Source organism: Acomys russatus, chromosome 8 (assembly GCF_903995435.1).
Source record: "Acomys russatus chromosome 8, mAcoRus1.1, whole genome shotgun sequence".
Taxonomy (NCBI): Eukaryota; Metazoa; Chordata; class Mammalia; order Rodentia; family Muridae; genus Acomys; species Acomys russatus.
Genome location: NC_067144.1, coordinates 4,051,594 through 4,077,035, shown reverse-complemented (window position 1 = coordinate 4,077,035; position 25,442 = coordinate 4,051,594). Strand labels below are relative to the sequence as shown.

At 46.8% G+C, this 25,442-nt stretch overlaps 1 protein-coding gene across 1 annotated transcript in view; it reads left to right on the top strand.

Annotated features, from left to right (window-relative positions):
• Cdc45 (cell division cycle 45) overlaps positions 1–25,442 on the top strand; it is a 31,016-nt gene that overhangs the window by 1,853 nt on the left and 3,721 nt on the right. The window contains exons 4-17 of the mRNA XM_051150684.1: positions 899–1,036; positions 2,110–2,253; positions 4,656–4,711; positions 7,596–7,644; positions 10,711–10,772; positions 11,829–11,879; positions 12,688–12,807; positions 13,401–13,532; positions 13,728–13,826; positions 15,274–15,435; positions 22,588–22,726; positions 22,802–22,885; positions 24,627–24,745; positions 24,901–24,977. Of these exons, the coding sequence (XP_051006641.1) occupies positions 899–1,036; positions 2,110–2,253; positions 4,656–4,711; positions 7,596–7,644; positions 10,711–10,772; positions 11,829–11,879; positions 12,688–12,807; positions 13,401–13,532; positions 13,728–13,826; positions 15,274–15,435; positions 22,588–22,726; positions 22,802–22,885; positions 24,627–24,745; positions 24,901–24,977 (1,432 nt within the window). The remainder of the gene's footprint in view (positions 1–898; positions 1,037–2,109; positions 2,254–4,655; positions 4,712–7,595; positions 7,645–10,710; positions 10,773–11,828; positions 11,880–12,687; positions 12,808–13,400; positions 13,533–13,727; positions 13,827–15,273; positions 15,436–22,587; positions 22,727–22,801; positions 22,886–24,626; positions 24,746–24,900; positions 24,978–25,442) is intronic.

Genomic DNA, 25,442 nt, shown 5'->3' with positions numbered 1-25,442 from the left:
CGACCTCACGTGTGTTGCTAGGATACACCACTTCTTTAATGCTATCTCCTCAAAAAGATGTGCTCTACTTTCCACTTTGGAATTGAATGGTAAAACCAAAACTCCTTCCCTTTCCCTGTGGCCAGGTGAGAAATAGGCCACTCCATAGGGAGCGGGTAGGGCATGTCAAGGGGTCTCTGGAGTCCCCGGCCACTTTTTTTTGTTTGTTTGTTTTGTTTTGTTTTGCTTTGTTTTTGATTTTTCAAGACAGGGTTTCTCTGTGTGGCCTTGGCTATCCTGGACTCACAGCGATCTGCCTACCTCTGCCTCCAGAGCGCTGGGATTAAAGGCGTGCGCCACCGCGCTCAGCCACTTCCAGGATGACTCGGAAGACATTTATTCATAACTTGAAGTACTTTGTCTGTTGAGGCAAGATCTTATTTGATAGCCCAGGCCAACCTTGAACTCAAGGGCACTCCACCTTCCTTGGCCTTGAAAGTGCGCCTGCAGCCATTCAGTGTTACTAAGGAAAGGTTTTGCTGTAGCGATAGTTTGGTACAGGACTTAATATTTAGGAGGTCATAAAGTGACTGCCCAAGATTTACTGCAAACCTAACCTACACAGCACTGTTCACATGGTAAGGCTGCAGAGCTCGGTGTAGGTCAGCAGTGTTCAGAGAGACTTTGGTGTGCATGTGAAGTCTTATTGCTCTTTAGCTGTTTGAGTCTGTGCACAAGCCTTGGATCTGCTGAACCTCGGAGCCCCAGAGCCTGTCTTACAGTTTCACAGAGAGGCAGTAACTAAGCCACTCACCATTTTCCTCCTGGGCCTTGCCGTAATGTGTCCAAAGACTTGAGCGCTGAGGGAGGAGGGGCCTCCCTGGCGCACTGCCTTTACAGGCTCTCTTTCTATTTTCAGTTCTGTTATTTTGTCCTCATAAACTGTGGAGCCAATGTGGACCTGTTGGATATCCTTCAGCCTGATGAGGACAGTGTATTTTTTGTGTGCGATACCCACAGGCCGGTCAACGTTGTGAACGTGTACAACGACACTCAGGTACCTGGCCCTTTGTGTGTTCTCCTTTTAATCAGTCTGTACCTTGTTATGCTGTGACAGCACTGCACAGAGCCTCTTTGCAAAGTACATGTCCCACACCTCCAGTTAGGGGCATCTACTCGTAGGTGGAAGGTCAGAAAATTTTAGCCTAAAATTTTAACTCTACCAAATATACTTACTCTGAACCTCTACGCATTAAATACACAATCTAGCACAGACCAGCTGTCTGCAATTGCTACAAGAGACAAAAACTGTATTAGCTTAGGGGTTCGCATCTGTCTTGATCCATTTTGTATCTCTATAAGAAAATATCAAGGCAGAGGCAGGCAGATCTCTGTGAGTTCGAGGCCAGCCTGGTCTACAAAGTGAGTCCAGGACAGCCAAGGTTAACACAGAAAGACCCTGTCTCAAAAAACAAAACAAGAAAATATCTGAGACTGGGTACCTTATAGATAAAAGTTAGATTTAGCTTACTGCCCTGTGTCTTCAAGAGTACGGTGCAAACATGTGCTCTGCTCTGTTGACAGTCCTGTGGTGACTGCTTCCCCAGGAGAGGGAGTGTATAGGCTAGTGAGAAAACTCCACCGTGAGACAAGAAACAGCAGAGCAAGCTGAGGGGGTGTTATAACCACGCTGCACATGGAAACTAAACCTCTAAGAGGCCTGATGGGGAGAGCCCCAGCTGACCTAACACCCTGCAGAGGCAGCTGGCTTCAGGCTTGGTGGACCCTTGGAGGAGAAACCATATCCACGTATATAACCTTAGCTACGTTTTCAGATCCTCTATCAAAAGCCAACTTTGGGCCTTTTTTTTTTTTTTTTTTTTTTTTTTTAATGTATAGCATAAGAAAGGAACATTGCCCAAAAGTAGACTATAATTGCTTTTCAAAACTTAGCATCATAGCTTCTGCATGCCTTGTGGGTCAGCCTGGAGCTCACCTGAGACAGGTTCAGTTTGTATGTATAGAAAACTTAGGAGCTGAGTAAGAAAAAATGAGATTCTACAGAAGCATTGTGATGAATGGTTTTCTGGCAAGGACAGAAGAAAATCTCGTTTGCTTGTTTTACATCAGATCAAGTTGCTTATTAAACAAGAGGATGACCTTGAAGTCCCTGCCTATGACGACATCTTTAGGGATGAAGCGGAGGACGAGGATCTTTCGGGAAGTGACGATGACGGGTCAGAGCCCTCCGAGAAGCGCACACGGTTAGAAGAGGTATGTTTGGGTGGGTGGGTATCCTGGAGGAAGCACAGTTAGGAGAGGTGCACGTGAGCCAGGTGTGGCATATGGGCCTGAGCACAGCCTGACGTACCAGACAGAAGTGGAGGAGTTAGTAGGTGTGCCTGCAGACTGGCTTCTATCCCCTATCTTTGCGGCCTTGGACAGATTTCTGGAGTTATTTGAACTTTATCTTATCTCTACAGGAGAATCCTGGCAGAGGAAATGAAATTTAGGTCAGCTCAGCTCTCTGTAGGAATAATTAGCAAACATTCAAAAAAGAAAAAGCCGAGGGTGGGGGGCTGCACACCTTTAATCCCAGCACTGGGAAGGCAGAGGCAGGTGGATCTCTGAGTTTGAGGCCAGCTTGGTCTACAGATTGAGTGCCAGGACAGGACAGTCAGGGCTACATAGAGAAACCCTGAGGGCGGAGTAGGGGGCCACCATGGAGAAGCATTAAACAGCCACTTTCTGTAAGGTACCTACCAGAAAGATACCATGTGTATCTGGCCCCTTGGCCAGTTCCATGTAAACATGCTAGGGAAGGTATTTATTGTGCTCTGAGATTGAAGGGATCTGCCAGCATGGGCTTCCACCAGCTGATGGATAACAGGTTGATGGTGGCTGCTCCCCTAGAGTGGACAGCTACACTTTGTTCTTACTTATTTGTTGTGGTTAATTTAAAAATATGGCCTAATAAATGTTTATTATTAGGCTAATTATTCTTAAGACTTATTTATTTATCATATATACACAGTGTTTCCCTGCATGTACACCAGAAGAGGGCACCAGATCTCATTATAGATGGTTGTGAGCCACCATGTGGTTGCTGGGAATCAAACTCAGGACCTTTGGAGGAGCACCCAGTGCTCTTAACCTCTGAGCCATCTCTCCAGCCCCAAGGCTAATTATTATTATGGCTGTATTTTCTAATCCACTATCAATCAATGAAAACACAGATACCTGTTATATTTAATTAGAACAAGCCTTTACCTGGGGCGTGGCAGATACTAACCTTCCGAACTGTCTTTACCTCCCAGCCCCATATCAGGCTACCTCCCATCCATGGTCCCCAAACACTTGTTAATGTTCTCCATCTCCATCCACGCTGACCCAGCCATGTTCTTCTTCCCCATGCTAACCCATTTTCTCCAATCCTCTTGTCTTCCTCCTCCTCCTCTTCTCCCCTCATGGTCTCCCTTTCCCAAGATGCTCTCTGTCTTCAAAGCCACACCTATCCCAAATCTACACCTATCCCATTTGCCTGCAGGTGTGTCACTTTTTTTTTTTTTAAAGACAAGGGTTCTTTGTATAACTATAACTGTACTAGAACTCTGTAGACCAGAGTGGCCTCGAGCTCATAGAGCTCTGTCTCACAAGCACTGGGGATTAAAGGCATGCTCCACCATCATCCAGCTATGTGTCGGTTTATTATCGATCACACCAAAATAAGTTTTTAGGCAAGGTTCTAAGCATCATTTTGGAGTACGTGAGTCTGCTCATTTGAGCAGCAACCAGATCTTGGGAGCCAATAATTAGCATCAGAATATAAAGCACCAGACCAACCCCCAGTATTTATTATTGCTGTTTTTTATTTGCTTTAATGCTCAGAAGTTTGATTTTATTCTGTGTGAGCTTCTTTTAGGTTTTTATGGTGGGGGTTGTTTTTGATTGGTTTGTTTGTTCTTTTTGAGACAAGGTTCAACTGTATAACTCTAGCCAGCCTCACTGGGCAGCTTTTGTTGGGTTTTTGTTGTCTTGTTGGTGTACACAGGTTGGCAGCTTGGCGAGCCTTACAAAAAGAAAACCAGGCTATACACAAGTCTCTAACTGGTGTGCCTCTGCTCCCACCTTTTGGGGTCTTAGTTTCTACAATGTCTAAGAGTTTTAGATCTGTCTAGCAGACACTGGGGATATCTCAGCACCATCTTCCTGAAAGAAGTCTTGTGATCATAGATTGCTAAAATCAGCACAGTTCCCCATGCCTTTCATTGTTGGAGAGGAAAGTAGACGACTCCTGTCATCCTGATGGCAGAGATGGACTTCATGGTGATTTAGTTGCTGGGTAGGCAGGGGGGCCAGATGCTGAGTGTAGTGTGGAGTGCATGCCAGGAGAGCCTGTGCCCTTCTGTATTTGGATGGTATCTGCCAAGTTCTGGAGGCCAAATGACCCATTCTTCCCCGTGTCAGCTCTTTAGGCTCCCAGGTTCAGCCTGTACTTAGAGCATGGACAGACAAACCCCACATCTCCCTCAGGTCCCCCTGGAGGCTTCTTCCAAAGCAGTGCCTCATCAGGCTTAGCCTATTTATCTTAACTGTAAAGTGTTCAAACATATGAGCCTATAGGGGCCATTTTCATTCAAACCACCATATTTTTCTTTTGTTTATCACTATTTCAGGAGATAGTGGAGCGAAGCACAAAGAGGAGGCAGCGCAGAGAATGGGAGGCCCGGAGGTAAGTCCCTCCTGGGAAGCAGCTCTGCAGTGCGGGAGCCCAAACTCTGTCCATGGGCCTCCATACCTTTTGTTAAGATTCTTGGGGCCACCGTCCATGGTGGCACATGCCTTTAATCCCAGCACTCGAGAGGCAGAGGCAGGTGGATTGCTGTGAGTTCAGGGCAGCCAAGGCTACACAGAGAGACCCTGTCTCGAAAAACAAAACAAAACAATACAAAAAAAAAGATTCTTGGGGCCAACCACTTTGGAGTGAGTATGTGGCCATTGCCTTGAAAACTGCCTTGAATTATCCTGTGTATTGTCCTTGGTTTCCTACAATTATAGGTCAGGCTCCCAAGTCCAGGCCCTTCTTTAGGAATGATGCTTTTGCCAGCTTGTTTGTTTTGTTTTCTGAGACAGGGTTTCTCTATATAGCCTTGGCTGTCCTGGACTCCCTTTGTAGACCAGGCTGGCCTCGAACTCACAGCGATCCGCCTGCCTCTGCCTCCCAAGTGCTGGGATTAAAGGCGTGTGACACCACGCTTGACTCAGATGTGGTTACTTTCATTTATTGATTGTTTTTTAAATAGCAGATAACTGCCAATTGTATAAAATGTTTCATAGAAAGAAATATAAACAGGAGCTAAGCTAATAATTTCTGTTACTGAATGTCTCAAAAAAATAACTGAATTGCTTTGGAATGAAAAGGCATGAATGTTCTAGATTGAAGTAAACATGTACCTCTGTGTTTGAACTGGGCCCAGCAGGAATTGCTTGCTAACGGCCTGTCATCCTCTTTGGCGCAGCTGAAGGATCTGCCCAGCAACCATGAGAAGGACAGGTGTAGGGACGGATCCGTGGAACATCTGTAAACTCACCACCACTTCAGTGGGTTCTGAGTTTGGGTTTCTTTTCTGAATTATTCTCTGAAGTATCCATATTTGTACATATCTTACATGATCAAACTATACATCGAATTGTTCGTTTTTCTACTTAAAATCAGTCCGTACAAGGCCTTGCTACACATCCTAGGCTGGCCTTAACTTATGATGCGCATGCAGCTTCCCAAACACCAAGAGTGAAGGGCTGTGTCACTTTTTTCTGGCTTTATACTTTTGAATTCATTTTTGGGTTTTGTTTATTTGCTTTTGAGACAAGGGTCTCATGTAGGGCAGTCTGCCTTCACATGTGCTGTGTAGCCAGGGTGGTCTTTAGCTTTACATCCTTCTGTTCCTGTCTCTCCTTTGGTAGGACTGCAGAGATTATAGATGTGTGCTACCACGCCAATTTATGTGGTCCTGGGTTAGCAAGCTATTGTCTGAGCCTATCCCCAGGCCACAGGTTTTTTATACTTCAGAACGGTCTTTTTAAAGCTTCTTAGTGTTTAAGGCTGGATGTGGTGACATAACCATTTAATCTAAGCCCTTGGAGGGCAGAGGTAGGTGGTTCTCTGCCAAGTTCCAGGCCAGCCAGGGCCACCTAGTCATGCCCTAACTCAAAAAACAAAACATGGGGCTGGAGAGATGGTTCAATGATTAAGAGTACTTGTTGCTCTTGCAGAGGACCTGGGTTGATTCCTAGCATGCACGTGGTGACTCACAAGCATCACAGCTACACATTCATACTCTAAAATAAATGTTTAAAAAAAAAAACCAGAAACAGCTTAGAATTTAATTGTTTGTTTCAGTCATTGGTTTTTTGGGGGGTTTTGTGGGTTTTTTTTGTTTGTTTGTTTGTTTTGTTTTTTGTTTTGTTTGTTTTGTTTTGTTTTGTTTTTTGCTTTTTTTTCCCCCTTTGGTTTTTCGAGACAGAGTTTCTCTGTGTAACTTTGGCTATCCTAGACTCATTGTGTAGATCAGGCTGGCCTTGAACTCACAGAGATGTACCTGCCTCTGCGGTTTTTTGTTTGTTTGTTTGTTTGTTTTAATGATTTATTTTTAAATCATTTTTTATTTATTTGCATAAGTGCTTTATCTTCATGTACCCTTGCAGGCCAGAAGAGGCCATCAAATCACCTTATAGATGGTTGTGAGCCACCATGTGGTTGCTGAGAATTGAACTCAGGACCTCTGGAAGAACAGCCAATGCTCTTAGCTGCTGAGCCATCTCTCCAGCCTCAGTTGTTGGTTTTTCATTAACACATTATTTGTGGCGTCTAGTGTGGTACTTCCATATGTGAATACAACCCTCAGTGTTCAATCCATAACACTGAGAAAAAGAAAAGGATTTTCACTCTTTCTTTTTTAAAGAATTTTTAAATTTGTGTGTGTGCTATAGGCGTGGTTTCTCACTGAGTTTGAAGCTCATCAATTTGACTGGACTGGAATCACCTGCCTCTGCCTCCCCCACCTAACTCCAGTACACACAACACTTAGCTTTGTATGGGGGCATTAGGGACCAAACTCGGTTCCTCGTGCTTGCATACTATTTTTTTTTTATCAACTAAGCCATCCCACAGCCTTTTTATTCATTTATTTAGTGACCTTGCCTTACTATGTAGCCCAGGCTGGCCTCCACCTGTTCAGTCATCCTGTCCCAGCCTCCCAGGTACTGGGATTACAGGTGTGCACCTCAATGTCTGGCCTTTTTCAGTTTTTAAACTGTAGATTGCTTGGAGTGTTTTACCATCACAAGTAGGTCTATAGTTAGTGACTTTGTACACACAGCAGTGTGTCTTCCCTGTTCTTCTGAATAGCTTTAAGACAATGTCTCAGAAACAAGGTTCTAAGACCCGGCTCACCTGAGGCGTAGGTACATATTCTGCTAAGTGAAAACAAATGGTTCTGCGACTTCATTTGCTTTTAGTTTCTGTTTGTTTTTAACTAAAATGTTAGCCTTTTCTGAAAAGTTTGCCTTTCTGTCTTGCTCCTTCCAGTTACAGGCACCATTTTGTCTCGTTACAGGAGAGACCTCCTCTTTGACTATGAACAATATGAATATTATGGGACATCGGTGAGTGTGAATAGACTGACGCATTCTGTAGCGGTCTGACTCCAGGGGTCACTGCTCTAGAACAGAGAGCAGAGGCTTTACAGCGAGAGCGTGGCTTGCATGAGAGTTTTATCTCTCCAACTTGTGCCTTTGAGCGGGTGCTGTGGCCTCTCTGCACTCTCCACTCCTGCTCCCCCTGATACTGTGTAGAATGGATGCTCCCTGGTGTAGTCTGGTTTGCCTTATGGGTGTTTTGTTCTGTGTTTTGTTTTGTTGCTTTATGGTGTTATAAAAAGTGATACGTGCTTAGTAGAAATCAAAATTGTGTTTGTTTGTTATGGATTTTATTTATTTATTTTATGTATTTGAGTGCTCTGTATGTATAACTGCAGGCCAGAGGAGGGCATTAGAGGGTATAGATGGTTGTGAGCCACAGTGTGGTTGCTGAGAATTGAGCTCAAGACCTCTGGAAGAGCAGCCAGTACTGGGCCATCTCTCCAGCCCAGAAATCAAAAATTTTTGAGACAAGGACTTCTTATGTAGTTCTGGCTAGCCCTGAGCTCCTGCCTTGCAGTGATTTCCCCCTGCCTCCTCCTGAGAGCTGGGACTATAGTTGTACACCAGTGCACCTACAAAGGTTAATTTAAGATTGTGATGGAACTTATGTTTCCTGGCACCGTGATATGAGCTGTTCTGCTTTGCCTTGGCCTCTGACTGTGGTGACTCAAACTGCAGTTCCAAACAAATCTTTCCATCTTTGTAAACAAAAAACAAGTGAGATGTGGTGGGTACTCCTTTAATCCCAGCAATCAGACAAGCAGAGGCAGGAGGATTGCAGTGAGTTCCAGGCCAGCCTGCTCTACAAGGATAGTCAGCGCTACACAGAAAAGCCGTGTCTGAGAGAGAGAGACAGACAGAGAGAGGGAGAGAGGAGAGAGAGGGGGGGGAAGGGGGAGGGAGGGGGGGAGAGAGAGAGAGAGAAGGGGGGAGGGAGAGAGGGAGGGAGGGGGGAAGAGGGGGAGAAGAGAGGGAGATGCTCTCTGCTTGTGTTTTGAATTTTGATCTTGTCTGGGCTACTCTGTGATTGTATCATAGTGGTCTAATGGATCTATTCAGCCAGGAGGTTCAGAGGAGCCAGACATGCTCCACAAGGTACCATGCAGCTAAACTAGAATGTTGGCAGGTTAGATGTAGTGCATGCTGCTTATTTTGTCTTGTTTTTGTGGTGTTGGGTATGCCCGGCATAGTAGGTCAGAGGCAGTTGTTAGGGTGGTCCCTTGTGCCATGTAGCTGCTAGCTACATCATCATCAAAACCACAGAGTAGCAGAGATAGGAGGATGGCTCAGCAGGTGCTCTTACAGAGGACCCAGGTTTGATTCCCAGCACTTACATGGCAGCTCACAGCCATCCATGGATTCAGGTCCAGAGTATCTGCCCCCTTCCTCTGGCCTCTGTACCAGGCACAAACATGGTGCACAGATACATGCAGGCAAAACACTCATATAAAATCAAGCAAATCTTTAAAAATACGGATTAAGCTGGGTATGGTGGCTTTTAGTTAGGATTACTAATGCTGTGATGAACCAAAGCAACTTGGGGAGGAAAGAATCTATTTCAGCTTTCACTTCTAGTGACAGTCCATCATGAGGGAAGTCAGGGCAAGAGCTTAAACAGGAGCTTATCGGTTAGAGCTGATGCAGAGGCGTGGAAGGGTGCTGCTCACTGGCTTGCTCTTCATGGTTTGCTCAGCCTGCTTTCTTATAGAACCCAGGACCACCAGCCCAGGGATGGCTCTGCCTACAGTAGACTGGGCCCTCCCCCATCTGTCACTAGTTAAGAAAATGCACTACAGGCTGCTTACAGCCTGATCTTATGGAAGTGCTTTTTCACTTGAGGTTCCCTCCTTTCAGGCGACTTCAGCTTGTGTCAAGCAGGCATAAAACTAGCTAGCACAGTGGTACATACCTTGAATCCCAGCACTTGGGAGGTAGAGTGGATCTCTGAGGGTTCAAGGCCTGACTGGGCTACCTAGCAAATTCCATGGCTGCATAGTGACACTCTGTCTCCAAATAAATGAATAAATGAGTGGTAATCTCTGTGAAAGATTAAACTGTGGAATTACAGTGGCACATATGATTTTTGAAACAGATTTTAGTGTAGAAAGCCTGTTGTTAGGCTCTGTTAGTGTTGACCAGAATTTAGGACCTTAATGTATATTCTTGACGTATGTTAATTTGACATAGGATTTTTTGTTGTTGTATACTTTATGATAGTGCAACAGTGATATATGCTCAGTACAAATCAAATTTGTTTTCAATAAGAGCACTGTATTCAGTCTTCAGATTTGGCCTTGAACTCTTTATTGGATTTCCCATGTCTCATTTATAATTCAAAGTTTGCCATCTTTGGCTCTTTGCTGAGCCCTTGCAATGTGTAAGGAAGGAACCTGGTGCTCTCTCAGAAATGATGCCTTATTTTCCAGAACCCTTGAAATTTTTCTCCCTGAAATAAACCAGCATCTTATGCTGAGCCTGCTGGTCAGACATCTATTCCCCTCACAGTCTCTCACCAAACTCAGACCTTCCACTCAGGTTGCTTACGTCTTCTGTCCTTGGAAAGCCCTTCATGGAGAGTCCTGAAGCCCTTTCTATTTGAATATCCAGAACCAGAGCCCTACACACACACACACACACACACACACACACACACACACACACACACACACACACACACACAAATGCAAAGTGCCTCCTGGCCTGTGGTCTCATTAGAGCCTTGAGCATCAGGATGTACAGCTCCCTGCACAGTGCTATTCCAGGGCTTTCCACTTGGTGGCACCTTGTTTCCATTCATTTGCTATCTGATAAACACAGATACCAGTGACTTTAGAGGGCAGAGATGAGTGTTCAGGTCAGTGGAATTACTCTGTCATCTTTCCCTCACTTTTTCCTCACATGCTGGAAAGCAGCCTGAGTGCCCTATCTGCAGGCCTTAGCTGGACTCCTTGACTTAGAGCCAGCCCCGCTGTATGGCTCCTTCTGTGAACTCAGCTGCTCCTGGCTTCAAGCTTTTCTGTTTCCTTGCAGTCAGCCATGGTGATGTTTGACCTGGCATGGGTCATGTCCAAGGACCTGAATGACATGCTGTGGTATGTAACACACACACACACACACACACACACACACACACACACCTGTATACCTTGCAGCATCCATGTTGGGAGTTCTGCCACCAGCCAAAGTCAGTGTCACATGGCCAGTGCCTTGCTCCCCAGGGACGTAGGAGCAGGCCCTCTCTGGGGTCATCTATAAGCCTAGTCTCCCTAGTGCTTACTGTGAGGTTAGGGGCGCATGCAACCTTATTCGGGACAGTAGGGCTCCAGTGCAGCTCCTGTCTCCTGCCTCGCTCCTTGGCCCCTTATCTGTGGTCCGTGCTTTCTCTGCAAACTAAGCTAACCTTCTACCAAGGCCCTCAGCCCTGATCACCGCAGTGATAGTTACATGGGTCTGCAGAGAATCAGGATAGGCTAGGACTCTGCAGGGCCACCCCAGAGCCCAAGGGTGCTCTGCCATTCTCCATGCATACGTATGCTGATGTGTTGGCCTCTGCCAGTGCTCAGCTCTCACTCCTACACTATGTGCTGTTACTTGGCTGCTTGCCCGCCAGCTGCCCCCAGCCAGGTTGTTTAGTGCCGAGTGCTGAGTTGCTTTGGTATTCAATCTAAATTGGTTTCCTACTAGAGCCAGCAGCAGCCAGTCTAGACAGGAACTGGGGAGGGCTGTTCCTGGTGATGTGCAGTGTGCCTTTCATATATACCTTTTTTTACTGGATGGGTTGGTTGCCTTATGCCTTCTGTCTGACCCAGGTATAGTTTATGTCTGCCCGAGCTTTGCCCTAGAACTAGAAGCCTGACCTTGTGTTTCTTCCAGTATCTCAGGGAAAACCTTGCCTAAGATGTTCCCCATTTTTCAAGATGGAAGGCACAGTTTCAAAATGTCAATATTTCAAAATCAGTAGAAAAGAAGCCCAAGATTTACAAATCCTGGTGGTGGGGCGCAGTGAGTTGGAAGTCACACTAGCAGGACACTCTGTTACGGGAATGTTGAGTCTGGGCTGTCCATCATGTCTCCTGACTCCATGGCACATAGCCTAGGAAGCCCAAGCAGCTTGCAGCTGACTTCATCATCCTCTGCTTCCCTTCCAGGTGGGCCATTGTTGGACTGACAGACCAGTGGGTGCACGACAAGATCACTCAGTAAGGATGATGTTCTCAATTTGTGGGGGCAGCTCTGTGCTACGAGCATGTGGTTCCCCTGAGCTTGCAGCAAGGAGATGGGAGTCAGTGTCACTGGAAAGTCTTATGGGGAAGGAGAAGGGTGGCTCTTCTTGCCTGGGCACTTGGCTCAGTACCTGGCTAGACCTCAGCCCTGTCTCTGTTAAGGATGGCGTGGGGGTGTTCGAAAGATGGTTCCAGAGTAAGAGCACCTGCTGCCTTTATGGAGGACTTGAGTTCAGCTGTCAGCACAGCCCCCATGCTGAGAGGCTTACAACCTCCCATAACTCCAGCTCCAGACACATACTTAAAAATAATTTTTTGTTGTTGTTTTTAAAAAGGTGGTATAGGGCAAGCATGTGGGTGATGTAGAATCTAGATATGGCAGTAAGTGCAGTTAGGAACTTACCCTGCTCGTGGCCTCAGGTGAGACCCTCTTGTTACTTTCCCAGTTGGTGGCCCACTGAGACCTGGGGTAGGACCTGCCACCCCGTCTGCACTTGCTGGCACTATATGTACAGTCTGTACTCTCTGTGTGGGTTATTGTTCCACGGTCTGATTGATCGTTGGGGCTAGACACCTGGCCAGCCTCCTCCATGCTGCTTGCAGAAGTGTCTCCACACCTAGCAATGGGACATAGCCTGATGGGACAGCTCTTTCTGTCATTCCCTGGCTAGATGGCTTACAGCTAAACAAGCTTCCTCGGTCCTCCTTCAGGCACAGCCCGCTTGGTGGAGGGGCCCCTGAGTAGAGGGCGAGCTGCTTCATCCTGCCATGCTTTTTCTTCCAGAATGAAGTACGTGACTGATGTTGGCATCCTGCAGCGTCATGTGTCCCGGCATAACCACCGAAACGAGGCGGAGGAGAACACGCTGTCTGTAGACTGCACCCGCATCTCCTTTGAGTATGAGTATCTCTGCAGTGCCCGGGTGATAGAGGCACCACACCCTCCTGTGAACAGTGTGCGTGTTTGCTGGTCACAGGCCATGTCTGAGTCATTTGGGAGGATGCTGAGAGCTGAAGCAAAGTGGACAGCAATCCCTGGGCCCCAGGAGTTGTGAGGGAGGGGCACTGATGGGGACAGGAGACACCAAGTATCCAGTAGAACAATGGCAAGGCGCCAGTAAGACTGCAGAGGTGTGGCCTGTGGTGTGGACCATGTACACGGGCTGCAGGTGCTGAAAGGCAAGATCAAGAAGGGTTGGAGGCTCTAAGGATGGGGAGGGTTAGGCTGGGCTAGGCAGACCAGGGCAGCAGACCAAGACAGCCACCTGAGCTGCTTCTCATGTTATATGGGGCTGTGACCACAGACAGTAACTGGCTGTCCAACCCCACCTCTCAGTCTGTCAAAGGGAGAAAATGGTGTAACTTCAGATGCTCAGAGAACTCTGAGGTCTACTGTCCCCAAGCAGGGCTGTCCATTAAGAAGTCTGGGTGGGTCCATACCAACTCAAGGTTCTGTGGGCAGAGGGTGCCACATGTGCTCCTTGACCTTGGCTCCAGCCTCCGCCTGGTGTTGTACCAGCACTGGTCCCTCCACGAAAGCCTGTACAACACCAGCTACACTGCAGCCAGGTTCAAGCTGTGGTCCGTGCATGGGCAGAAGCGACTCCAGGAGTTCCTTGCAGACATGGGGTGAGTGGCTGCCTTACCTTTGTCCTTCTACCCTGTCCTCCCCGGCTGGTGCGAAGCACCCGACTCTTGTGACTCACTTAGGTGTAGACTGCACGCCTCAAGACATCCCTAGTGGGCACGCACAGGGACCCCATGGCACGTGTCCTCCTGCCGTCAGTGTCTTGGCGTTTCATTCACGCAGCTTGCTCCCTCCAGGCTTCCCCTGAAGCAAGTGAAACAGAAGTTCCAATCCATGGATGTCTCCTTGAAGGAGAATTTGCGGGAAATGATTGAAGAATCTGCAAATAAATTTGGGTAAATGCTTTTCTGGATTATACTTTCTTTTATTTTCTTTCTTTCTTTCTTTTTTTTTTTTTTTTTTTTTTTTTTTTTTTCTCTCTCTCTCCCCAACTCCCCTCCCCCTTTGGTTTTTCAAGACACGGTTTTCCTGTATAGGCCTGCCTGTCCTGGGATATGGCTCTGTAGACTAGGCTGGCCCCAGCTGGGGATTCAAGGTGTCTGCCAACACCCAGAGTAGATTCCGCTTCTTAGAGACAGGCCTTCTACTTTAACCATCTACCTACACTGATGGGAAAACAAGAGCCAGCCCTAAGGATGCCCAGGCTGCTATGACGAACTGTCTGAAAGATGGCTCAGCAGTTAAGAGCACTGACTGCTCTTCCAGAGGACCCAGGTTCAATTTCCAGTGGCTCGCAGCATCTGTAACTCCAGTTCCAGGGGGTCTTACACCTTCACACAGACATACATGCTGGCAGAATCAACGCACATAAAATAAAAATAAATTAATTTAAAAAGAGCATATATTGCCCTTCCAGAGGACCTGAGTTCAGTTCCCAGCACTGTGTCTGATGGCCCATAATCACTTGTAGCTCTAGCTCAAGAGACTCCTGTACCCCTTCTGGCCTCTTTGGGCACATGTACACATAGACACATTGACATAAGTTTATAAAAAATAAGCTAAAATGCACTTTTTTTTCTTCTCCTTCTCTTTCTCCTTCTCCTCCTCCTCCTTCTTTTTGAGACAGGGTTTCTCTGCATAGCCTGGCTGTCCTGGACTCGCTTTGTAGACCAGGCTGGCCTCAAACTCATAGCGATCCACCTGCCTCTGTCTCCTGAGTGCTGGGGTTAAAGGTGTGCACCACCACTGGCTGGCAAATGCACTTTCTTAAATTGCCCATAATGTTTAGAGTTTTTTGTTTTCTTTTATTTGTCTTGAGAAAGGGTCCTGGATACACTAGAACTCACTATACAGACCAGGCAGGCCTCAAACTCACAGAGTTCCCCCTGCCTGTGCCTTCTGAGTGCTGGAATTGAAGGTGTGCACCACCACATCTGGCATGTTTAGGGTTGTCTGTCCACATATCCCGGATGTTTGTGGACGGACACACTGAAATCAGAAATAAGGTACCAGGGTCAGATGCAGGCATGCTGTGCCCTACCAGGTCTCCAGGCCCTGTGCCTGGCAGGCTTAGGAGGACATAGACGAGCACCTTGCCAGTACCCTAGGCCTCATGGCTATGTACTGCTCACCACTAGGCGAGTCAAGCAGCTCAGGGTCAGGGCAGTCGGCTGCAGGACCTGCGTGTCTGGGTATTTTGGTATAACTCATCCTCTAAGCATTGGTCACAATGAACATCCTTGGGGACCTGTGAGTGACTCTAGGGCATCTTTGGTCTGGTCTGGGCATAAAAGCTTGCTCACAAGTGCAGAGTGACAGATCGATTGCTTCCTCCCCTGACAGGATGAAGGACATGCGTGTGCAGACTTTCAGCATTCATTTTGGGTTCAAGCATAAGTTCCTGGCCAGCGATGTGGTCTTTGCTACCATGTCTCTGATGGAGAGTCCCGAAAAGGATGGCTCGGCGACAGACCACTTTATCCAGGCTCTTGATAGCCTCTCGAGGTAATGGGTATGATCTGGGCAGCCATTTTGTGGCCTCAGCCTTATGCCACATGGGGATGCCCTGGGCATGAGTGTGACTGTCCCGCATGAACTACAGGGTTAAATCCCTACCACTGAGCAAGCTGTTCCTAAGCTGCTGGCCTGGCTCCGGTGTTCATCCCTTCTTGAGTCAATTTTTGGTATTCTTTTTTAGATAAAACCCCTATAGCCCAGGCTGGCCTCACATTTAATACACAGCCCAGGCTGGCGTCAAGTTTATGTTCCTTTTGTCCTAGCCTCCCAAGTGCTAGGGTTGGTGATGGGTACCCAGCATCCGTGAGGCCTTTTCATGCCCTTTGTGATTGTCTTCTTTTTTCTCTACCTTCTCAATATCTTGAGACATTGTTATTTGCTCTTGTTTTTCTTCCAATTCTTCATTTTTTTCAATTCTTTCATTTCTAATTCTCTTCTTGTTGTTAATGTATCATGAAGTAGGGCATGGCAAATTTTATTGTTTAGGAATTATGACTTTCTGGTACACTTACATGTCACAGGTGATCTTACTCTATTCCTCATTTTGTGATTTGTTGAGTTGTTGTTGTTGTTTAATTTGTTTGCTTGCTTGCTTGCTTGCTTGCTTGCTTGCATATTTTGACATCTCACTGTATAGTCCAGGTTGGCCCAGAACTAGCTATGTAGATCAGGTTAGCCTCAAAGTCACAGACATTCCCTTGTTTCAGCCTCCCAGGTTTTTGGATTAAAAGCAAGTACTACCACGTCCAACTTCATGTTTGGTTTTTGTCTTGTTGGTAGTGGTTTTGTTTTTTTGAGACAGGGTTTCTCTGTGTGGCCTTAGCTGTCCTCGAATTCTCTTTGTAGACCAGGCTGCCCTCAAACTCACAGAGATCTGCCTGCCGGTGCTGGGATCAAAGACGTGCGCCACCATGCCCAGCAATTTGCCTGTTTTTAATAATGACTTCATGGGACTGGACCACAATACTTGTGTAACTGTTAGAATTTTGGGGGTTTTTTTTTGTTTTTTGTTTTTTGACACAGGGTCTGTGTCACCCTGGCTATCCTGGATTCACTTTGTAGACCAGGCTGACCTCAAACTCACAACCATCTATAATGTGATCTGATACCCTCTTCTGGCCTGCAGGCAGAGCACTGTATACATAATAATAAATAAATAAACCTTTTTTTTTTTAAAGTTCTTGTGCTGTCAGACATTCTCCCATTTAAAGTGTATGATGCAGCCGTAAGTAGTGATGCCTGCCTACAATCCCAGTACTCAGGAGGTAGAGGCAGGAGCTCAAAACTTGAAAAATAGCAAGTTTAGGGTAGTATAGTGAAATCCTGCCCTAAGAAAACAAAACCTGTATATAATACATCCTCAATTAAAAGCAACTAAAATGGTCTGCATTGTCTAGTTTTCTAGTTTCTTCACTGCCCCAGAAGAAGCTCTGTGCCCTTAGCCATCACCTCCCAGCCCTTAGTCCTGAAACTCTGCTTCTGTTGATTGCTCTCCTTAACGTTTTTACGAACAATGTGCAATGTGTGGCTTCTTGCATCTGGCTTCTTTCGCTTAGTGTAGTGGTTGTAATGTCTGTGGTATATCTTACAGAAGGGCTTCTCTTTATTATTAACCTATTCCATTGGGTGAACAGACCACATTTACGTACCATTTCATAAACTGAGAGACATGGATTCTTCTACCTCCTGACTATCTTCTATACTCATGTGCATGTTTTTGTGTAGTTGTTTTTTCACTTCTTTCTGCCAGAGTAGAATTGTGGGGTTGTATGTGTGTTCTTGGCTTAACCTTCTGAGGAAATGGTTTCTATGGTGGCTGCTCTAGGTCCCACCAGCAGTCTTTGAGGGTTGCAGTGTTCCCATGTCTTTACCAACATTTGTGGTCTGTGTTTTGAAGTATGAAGTGACAGCTTAGCTTTTGGTTTGTATCTCACTGAGGCTAAGAACGTGGAGCATTTTTCCATGTGCTGACTGGCCATTTGTGCAGCGTGTTTGAAGTCTATTCAGGTCTCCCACTTGTAAGTTAGGTATTGTCGTGTGTTTGAATGCTTGGCCCAAGAGGGCGTGGCACTACTAGGCCATGTAGCTTTGTTGGAAACGGTGTGGCCCTGGAAGAGCTGTGTCATTGTGTGGGCCAGCTTTGAGGTCTTCTATGCTCAAGCTACATCCAGTGTGGCACACAGTCTCCTGCTGCTGCCTGCAGATCAAGATGTAGAACTCTGAGCTCCTCCAGCACCATGTCTGCCTGCTGTCGCCATGCTGCCATGCTTCCCGACATGATGATAATGGACTAAACTTCTGAGACTGTAAGCCAGCCGCAATTACATAAATGCTTTCCTTGTTAAGAGTTGCTGTGGTCATGCTGTTTCTTCACAGCAATGAAACCCTAACTAAGACAGGTAGTAATTTTGATGGTGTCCAAATCATCTGATTTTCCTTTTGCTTATTGTGCTTTCGGTGTTGTCTTTAAGAAACCACTGCTAGGGCTAGAGATATGGCTCAGAGGTTAAGAGCGCCGCCTGCTCTTCCAAATATCCTGAGTTCAATTCCCAGCAACCACATGGTGGTTCACAACCATCTGTAATGAGATCTGGTGCCCTCTTCTGGCCTACAGGTGCACATGCAGGCAGAACACTGTCTAAATAATAAATATTTTTTTAAAAAAGGAAGAAAGAAGGAAGGAAAGAAAGAAACCAGTGCTAAATCAAATCACAAAGATTTCACATTGCTTTTTTCTGCTAAGCGCATTATAGTTTTAGCTCCTACACTGGGTGTGTGGCTCTTTAGATGTTAATTTTTGTGATTAGTACAAGCTGTACAACTCTATTCTTTTTAAAATTGTGTTTTTGCATATAATTTATTGTGTGTGCAAAAGTCAGAGGACAACCAGATGGGTCCCAGGACAAAACATCAGGCTTTACTCGCTAAGCCAGCTCACTGACTTCCGGCCTTTTCCCAGAGACATTTGTTTAATTTTGTTTTCTTCTGCCAATTAGTCATCTTAACACTTGTATTAGAAATCAGTTGGCCATAAGCATAAAGATGGATCTTTGACTCTGTTTTCAATCTGTAGATGACTCAGTTTGGAGAGCATATGGAGCCCAGGCTAGCCTTGAACTGGATATGTAGCCAAGGATAACCTTGAATTTCTGGTCCTTCGGCCTCTGCCTCCAAGCACTGGGGTTCCGGGCATGCTTATAATACTGTGTTACATGCTTGGCTGAACATTGCCTTATTAGCAGAGTATACGCTTTGTAATTGTTAAATTGTAAAGATTACTACTGTATGTATGTGTGCACACCCATACATGATGGGGTAGAGATGTGTGTGGGGGTCAGAGGAAAATTCTGGAGTCTGTTCTCTTCCACTGTAATGTGGATTCTGAGATTGAACTCAGGTGCCAGGTTTGATGCAGGAAGCACCTTCTTTTGTTAATTTTTATATAACTACTTGGATGTTTTAGCAATTTCATTTTTGTTTTTTTCATAGCTACTACATGGAAATACAAGCAGTCTTTGTGTGTTTATCATGTATCCTGTACCTGCAGCCTTGCTGAACTCACTAGTCTAACAGTTTCCTATAGATCCTCTAAGCTTTTGGATGTAAAAGATCGTGTAGTCTGTGAGTAGTCTGGAATTCTTGCAGTGAATTCCCTTGCTTGGCTGTGCAGGTCAGTCCTGCAAGACAACAGCGTGATCCCAGGGCATGCACCTGTCTGTGCCTTTCCTCTTGCTTTTTTGTTTTGTTTTTCTTTTTCAAGACCAGGTTTCTCTGTGTAGCCTTGGCTGTCCTGGACTCGCTGTGTAGACCAGGCTGGCCTTGAACTCACAGAGATCTGCTTGCCTCTGCCTCTGAGTACTGGGATTAAAGGCGTGGGCCACCCTGCCCAGCTTTTTTTTTTTTTTGCATTTCTCAAGACTGGGTTTCTCTGTGTATCCCTGGCTGTCCTTGGCTTTGTAGACCAGGCTGGCCTCATGCCTGTCTCTGCCTCCCCAAGTGCTGGGATTACAGGCATGCGTCACTGTGCCCAGCTTCCTCTTGGTTTTCATGCTGGGGTTAGACCTAGGGTCTTGCACATGCTAAATAGGTGTTTCCTGAGTACACTTAGTCCCATTAATCCTGGAGTTTGTGGTAGCCCCCTAGTTTTTTTGTTTTCTTGCAAATGTAGAACATAAGTGTTTGCTTTTATAATCTAGTTGCTCTGTTTTGTTGTGGTATGGTTTAGTACATTTTTTTCTAGATTTTTAAAAATGTTATTTTATATGTATGAGTGTTTTGCCTGCATGTCTGTATGTGCGCCACATGCATGTCTGGTGCCTGTGAAGGTCAGAAGAGAGTGTCAGATCCCCTAGAACTGAGTTATGGATAGCTGTGAGCTACCATGTGGATGCTGGGAGTCAAACTCAAGTTCATTGCCAGAGCAGACAGCACTCCTAACCAACGAGCCAGCTATCCAGCATCTGTTTGAAGATGCAATTTACCGTACTTTCTGGCATATAAGATTACTTTTTAACCCCGAAAAATCTGTGCCAATGTTGGGGGTCGTCTTATACACCAGGTACTTACCTGCAGCTGGCTTTCCCGTGTTTCATATGTCCAGTGCGTATAGTGGGGGATGCCGTGGCCGATTCACTGCTCTGTGTGGGGAGCATGAAGCAGGGAGGAGCAAGCTGCACACATCTTCCTGTACCTTGAAGAGGAGAACTTGAGTGTGGATTGGCTTTCCACCAGAACCCGCCCATTTGACTTAGAGGGCTGTACATCCTCAGGTTGAGTGTGGAGCACGCCTTAAAGGGGCAGTGTAGGCTGGCACTGGCTATCTGCCGGCTTTAAATAAAGTGCCTGGCTGTCTGTGCCCTGCCTGCAAATTGACACTTGCTGAGCCTGCTGCGTAGGGTGTACATGGAAGAGGGGTAGTCTTATATGGCAAGTATATTTCAACTACTGTATTTTAACTGGAAAAGTTGGGGGTTGTCTTACATGCCCAGTCATCTTATATGCCAGAAATACAGGAATTGCTTCCCTTTTTCAGGTCTGCTTCCTGCCCCACCTCTCCCCACTTCTCTCAAGTAGTCTCTTTGTGTGTACAGTATGTATGTGCAAGGGGAACCAGAGGTCGTGTGTGTGTGTGTGTGTGTGTGTGTGTGTGTGTGTGTGCGCGCGCGCGCGCGCGCAGAGCCAGAGGTTAGTATTGGGTTTCTTTTTCATTAACTTCTCCACCTTAGGTTTTGTTTTGTTTTTTCAAGACTGGGTTTCTCTGTGTAGCCTTGGCTGTAGATGAGGCTGCCCTTGAACTCACAGAGATCTGCCTGCCTCTGCCTCCTGAGTACTGAGATTACAGGTGTGCACCACCGCACCCAGCATCCACCTTAGTTTTTTTTGATACAGAGTCTCTTGCTGGACCTTGAGCTCACCAATGCAGCCAGCTGGCTGGTCACACAAACCCTGGGACCTATTGTCTGCCTCCCTAGTGCTGGGGTTAGTGGGCACCTGCCTTTTTACCTGGGTGCTGCGCGTGGAATTCAGGTCTTGACACTTGTGTGGCAAGCACATCTGACTCATAATCCCTCTTTCCAGGAGAAACTGCACCTTTGTCTTCCTACCTTGGCCTAGACCTGCGGCTGCTGAGACCTGTGCCTGCTGTCAGCAGAGTGGTGTCACCTAGAGCACAAATCTCAAAGCCTCAGAGAAGGGTGGAGTGGACATGTTCCGATAGTCTTTGCTTTCACTCCTAGAGTTCAGGTTGAAGGCAGTTTCCTGTTGACATAGATCCCACTGCGACCTCTCCTCCAGTAGTCAACACTGCTAGTAAAGAGTGGGGGGTCCTTTTGATACTTGGTTCTTCTTGTTTTTCAGTTTTTACTTATTTTGCTGTATGTGTCTCAGCATGCTCTCAAATTTATAATCCTCCTGCCTCAGCCTCCCAAATGTCGTGGCTGCTGTGTGTGCCATCACACCTGTTTTGAATGTTGTTTCTTTATAAGTGCCCAATCCTGTCCCACTAATGGGGACTTCAGAACTTTCTAGCTGGTTTCCCCCACTGTCCTGAGTAGGTAGACAAGCCGCTTCAACTTACGGACCCAGACTCTTCAGCTCCATGGGCGCTTTCTGGACAGTGTCATCAGCCCCTCCCAACATCACTGCTTCTTAATCTTGCGTTTCTGTCTTCCTAGAAGGATGTCCTGTTTTCTATTTTTGCTCTGAATTTTCCATGCATTTGTTTCATTATGGATATTGAGGTAGCTTTTCTTGACTTTGTCCTCTAGAATTTGAGTAAATGTTTTCTTTCTTTCCAAAGTTTTAATTTCTGTCAACATTCTAGTTTCTGACCTTTTTTCATAGTGTCCTATTGTTGTAAGAATGTTACGATCACCCAAATCTCTCAGGACATAATGGAGGCATTTTAAGTTTCATTTGTTCCCTAACCATCTGCTTGCTTCAGGATTACCCCCAGCCCCACCCCCAGGGCCACTGGTGTTTCTCAAATAATCTAGTATGTTTTGTATTTAGGGAGGAAGCTGTGGAATCTTGCCTGAGCCCTGGGTGTCAGGGTATAGCTTGCTGGGCACAGAGGCTTTGCTTGAAGGCCAGCTCTCCTTTTAGAGGGCTCAGTTAAAATATTTAGAGAGGCATGTTCTCTTTGGGGAGAGAAGAATAAAAGGCCATCAGCTGGGTGGCTGTAGGGATTCCTTATACTTCCACAGCTCTTTGCCTAAGCCTGCCCTGGTGAGCCCTCCAGGACCATCTTGGGTCCTCCTTATGGGATCTATAGATTCCTATAGTGTTTTGTAGCCCAGGCTGGCCTCAGTCATTTACCTGGATGCTGGGATTACCAGTGGGCACCACCACACCCGTTAGTCGTCTTCTGTCCGTGATCCTAGAGTCTCTTGGCTCTCTTACTCCACCACTGTGCTATACATTAGTCTTCTGTCCCTGATCCTAGAGTCTCTCGGCTCTCTTACTCCACCACTGTGCCATACATTTGTTGTTGTTCCTCTCGTGTGAAGAGGAATTGAAAGAAGATAAATTCATATCCCTAAACCCCTTCATGAAGCAGGAATCGAGCAATCCGTTTATGACTGGCATTTTAGCAATAGTCCTCAGCAAGTGTCTTACAAGCCGGTGTCTGCCCTGTTTCAGGAGTAACCTGGACAAGCTGTACCTTGGTCTGGAGCTCGCCAAGAAGCACCTCCAAGCCACCCAGCAGACCATCGCCAGCTGCCTCTGCACCAACCTCGTCACCTCCCAGGGCCCTTTTCTCTACTGCTCACTTATGGAGGTTAGCTTCCCACACACGCAGTGCCAGGCAGCACCTCCTAGTGACCTCCTCTGACTGTCTCTCGTCCCCTTCCAGGGCACTCCAGATGTCGCACTGTTCTCCAAACCAGCATCCCTGAGTCTGCTCAGCAGACATCTGCTCAAGTCCTTTGTGTACTCGGTGAGGAGTTGGATGGAGTTGGGATGAGGTGACATGGGTGTGGACGGGCGAGGGCACATGCTGAGCAAGGTGTTAGACGGTGGCCTACGGTCACCCGTGCTGCTCTCCAGTTGTGGAATTGCATATACTCCTTATTGTGGGCCATATTTTAACTCACCTAGCCCTGATGTTTTCAATCACTATTTATGTCTCTCAGATAAGTAGGGAGGGACACCCAGAAAGCCATGGGGTTGGGGCTCATACTCATCTGTGACAAATCAGGAAAAGATGGAGTTAGTCATACAGTCTTGCTTCCCAACAAAAGTTTGGATAATGTCTCTGTGGATATTTGTGCCCTAATACCTTTCTTAGAACACAGTCTAATTCAGTTGGTATTTAGATAGGCCCTAACCCAGCTAAGAGAGAACATTTCCTAGGTAGAGATGCAGAAAGGATGGTTCCATCAGTCTTCCTCTGCCTCAGGATGAGGTTTATGAGGAGAATCAGGAAACGGAAATTGACTCGGGCTGTGAGTCAACCAGTAAAACAGTGACGTGGGTGTTCTGAAGGTAACTAAGTGCTGTCTCCATGGGCTCTGCCTCTTCGGACTCAAACAGTCTTTGATCACAACTATCTCGGGGAGCCTGGGGACACAGCTCAATAGTAGAACCCTGCCTAGTACATATGGGGCCCTGTCAGTATGTCTAATCCCCAGCACTGAAAAGAATTCATTTGAGAAACTTGCAAGAAACAAAACTTGTGGGGTTTTTTTTTGGTTTGGTTTCGCTTTTTGAGGCAGGGTTTCTCTGTGTACTCTTGGCTGCCCTAGACTCACTTTGTATACCAGGCCAGCCTCAAACTCACAGAGATCCACCTGCCTCTGCCTCCCTGAGTGCTGGGCTATAGGCACGTGCCACTGTGTCAGGCTAAAACTTGTGTTTATTGTGTGCTGGCTTCATGCACATGCAATGATGCAGTGATACCTTGCTTCAGGTAGTGTGAAATGGTTACAGTGTATGCCAGGGGATGCATAGATTAAACAAATGGTGCACTGTTTTCATGAGAAATACGGCATACTTGGATTTGGGTGTCTTTTGGCATCCTAGAATCAATCCCCTGCCACCTGCTAGGAATAACTAAAATGTCAAAAGATGAACTAGACAAACAAGAGCTTTGCAATCCTGTTGGCTTCATTTAGCTCTCAGGCTCAAGTATCAGTCATGAGAAAGAATTTCTGACCTCTGCGCCTCTGTTTCCTTATCTGTAGAAGACAGCCACATCACGGGGTCCAGTCAGTTGTCAGACGTTAACTAAACTGGCCCACTTCACATCCTGAGTCACACCTCAGCCCAACATAAACCAAGACAGTTAGTGGGTCACCTTGATGGTGGCGTGAGAGCCATGGCTGTGTCACTGAGGGAAACCTCAGTGCCTCCATCCTAACTGTGTGCAGGAGGGCCCCATGAGGCGTGAGTGCATGGATGAGTTTCAAGCAGGCAAGCCCAAGAGGAAGAAGAATAGACCAAGTCAAGGGTGTTGAGAGGCTCCTGGAGACCTGGAGGAGGTAATCAGAGGAAAGCAAGGCCAGTAGATAACTGGGAGGCTGAGAGCCAAAATGTCAAGTTGGAATCCTTGCTGTGTCCTCTGATGATTGCACCCCTGGAGGCTTTAGGGGGTGGCCCGGTGCTGTGCTGAGCTCTGTGCTGCACCCTGCAGTGCTAAGAATGACTGTGCTGTGACCGACGCACCCCTGTCTCCATAGACAAAGAATCGGCGCTGCAAGCTACTGCCCCTGGTGATGGCTGCCCCCCTGAGCGTGGAGCAGGGCACAGTGACTGTGGTGGGCATCCCCCCAGAGACTGACAGCTCAGATAGAAAGAAGTGAGCAGCTTCTACTTTCCCTGGGATGTGTCAGCGTTGGCCCAGCAGCTCTCCAGAGCCTGGGTGGATTTGGCGTTGGGTGTCTATTACAGGGCAGGGTTGGGGAGGGTTTATTGTCTGTTCTGTACCCCAACATGTCTGTTCTGTGCCTATAGCTTTTTTGGTCGGGCATTTGAGAAGGCAGCGGAAAGCACCAGCTCTCGGACTCTACACAACCACTTTGACCTTTCGGGTGAGTGTCTCGACCCCATGGGCACACTTCTCCCCTCACACTCTCCAGGCCAACATTGGCCCTGGAACAGAGCAAGCTGTTGATGAAGGTACCCAGCCAGCAGCCCTCTTTCCTTCCAAAACAGCCCTAGGGGGGCTGCTCTCAGCATCCACAGAACTCCTGCTTGTAAGCTACAAGCCTGGATGCAGTCTTACTGCCCTGCATTGAAACCATCTCCACCCCTGAAGGGCAGGAGATTGAGGCCAGTCTCCCTCAAGTGCACAAGGAAACAACACAGCCTCTGGTTACCCAAGGCTAGCACTAGGACAACCCTCTCTGAGGCTACAGTACTCTCCCTGGGAGACAGCTTGATTCTCATTACACTTAGAGTGTTGGAGAACTGGAGACTGGACAGGCCTAGCCCAGACAGAGCGACACAAAAGGTGGCTCATATTTGGCCTCGTTTACCTTTTTTTTAATTTGAGA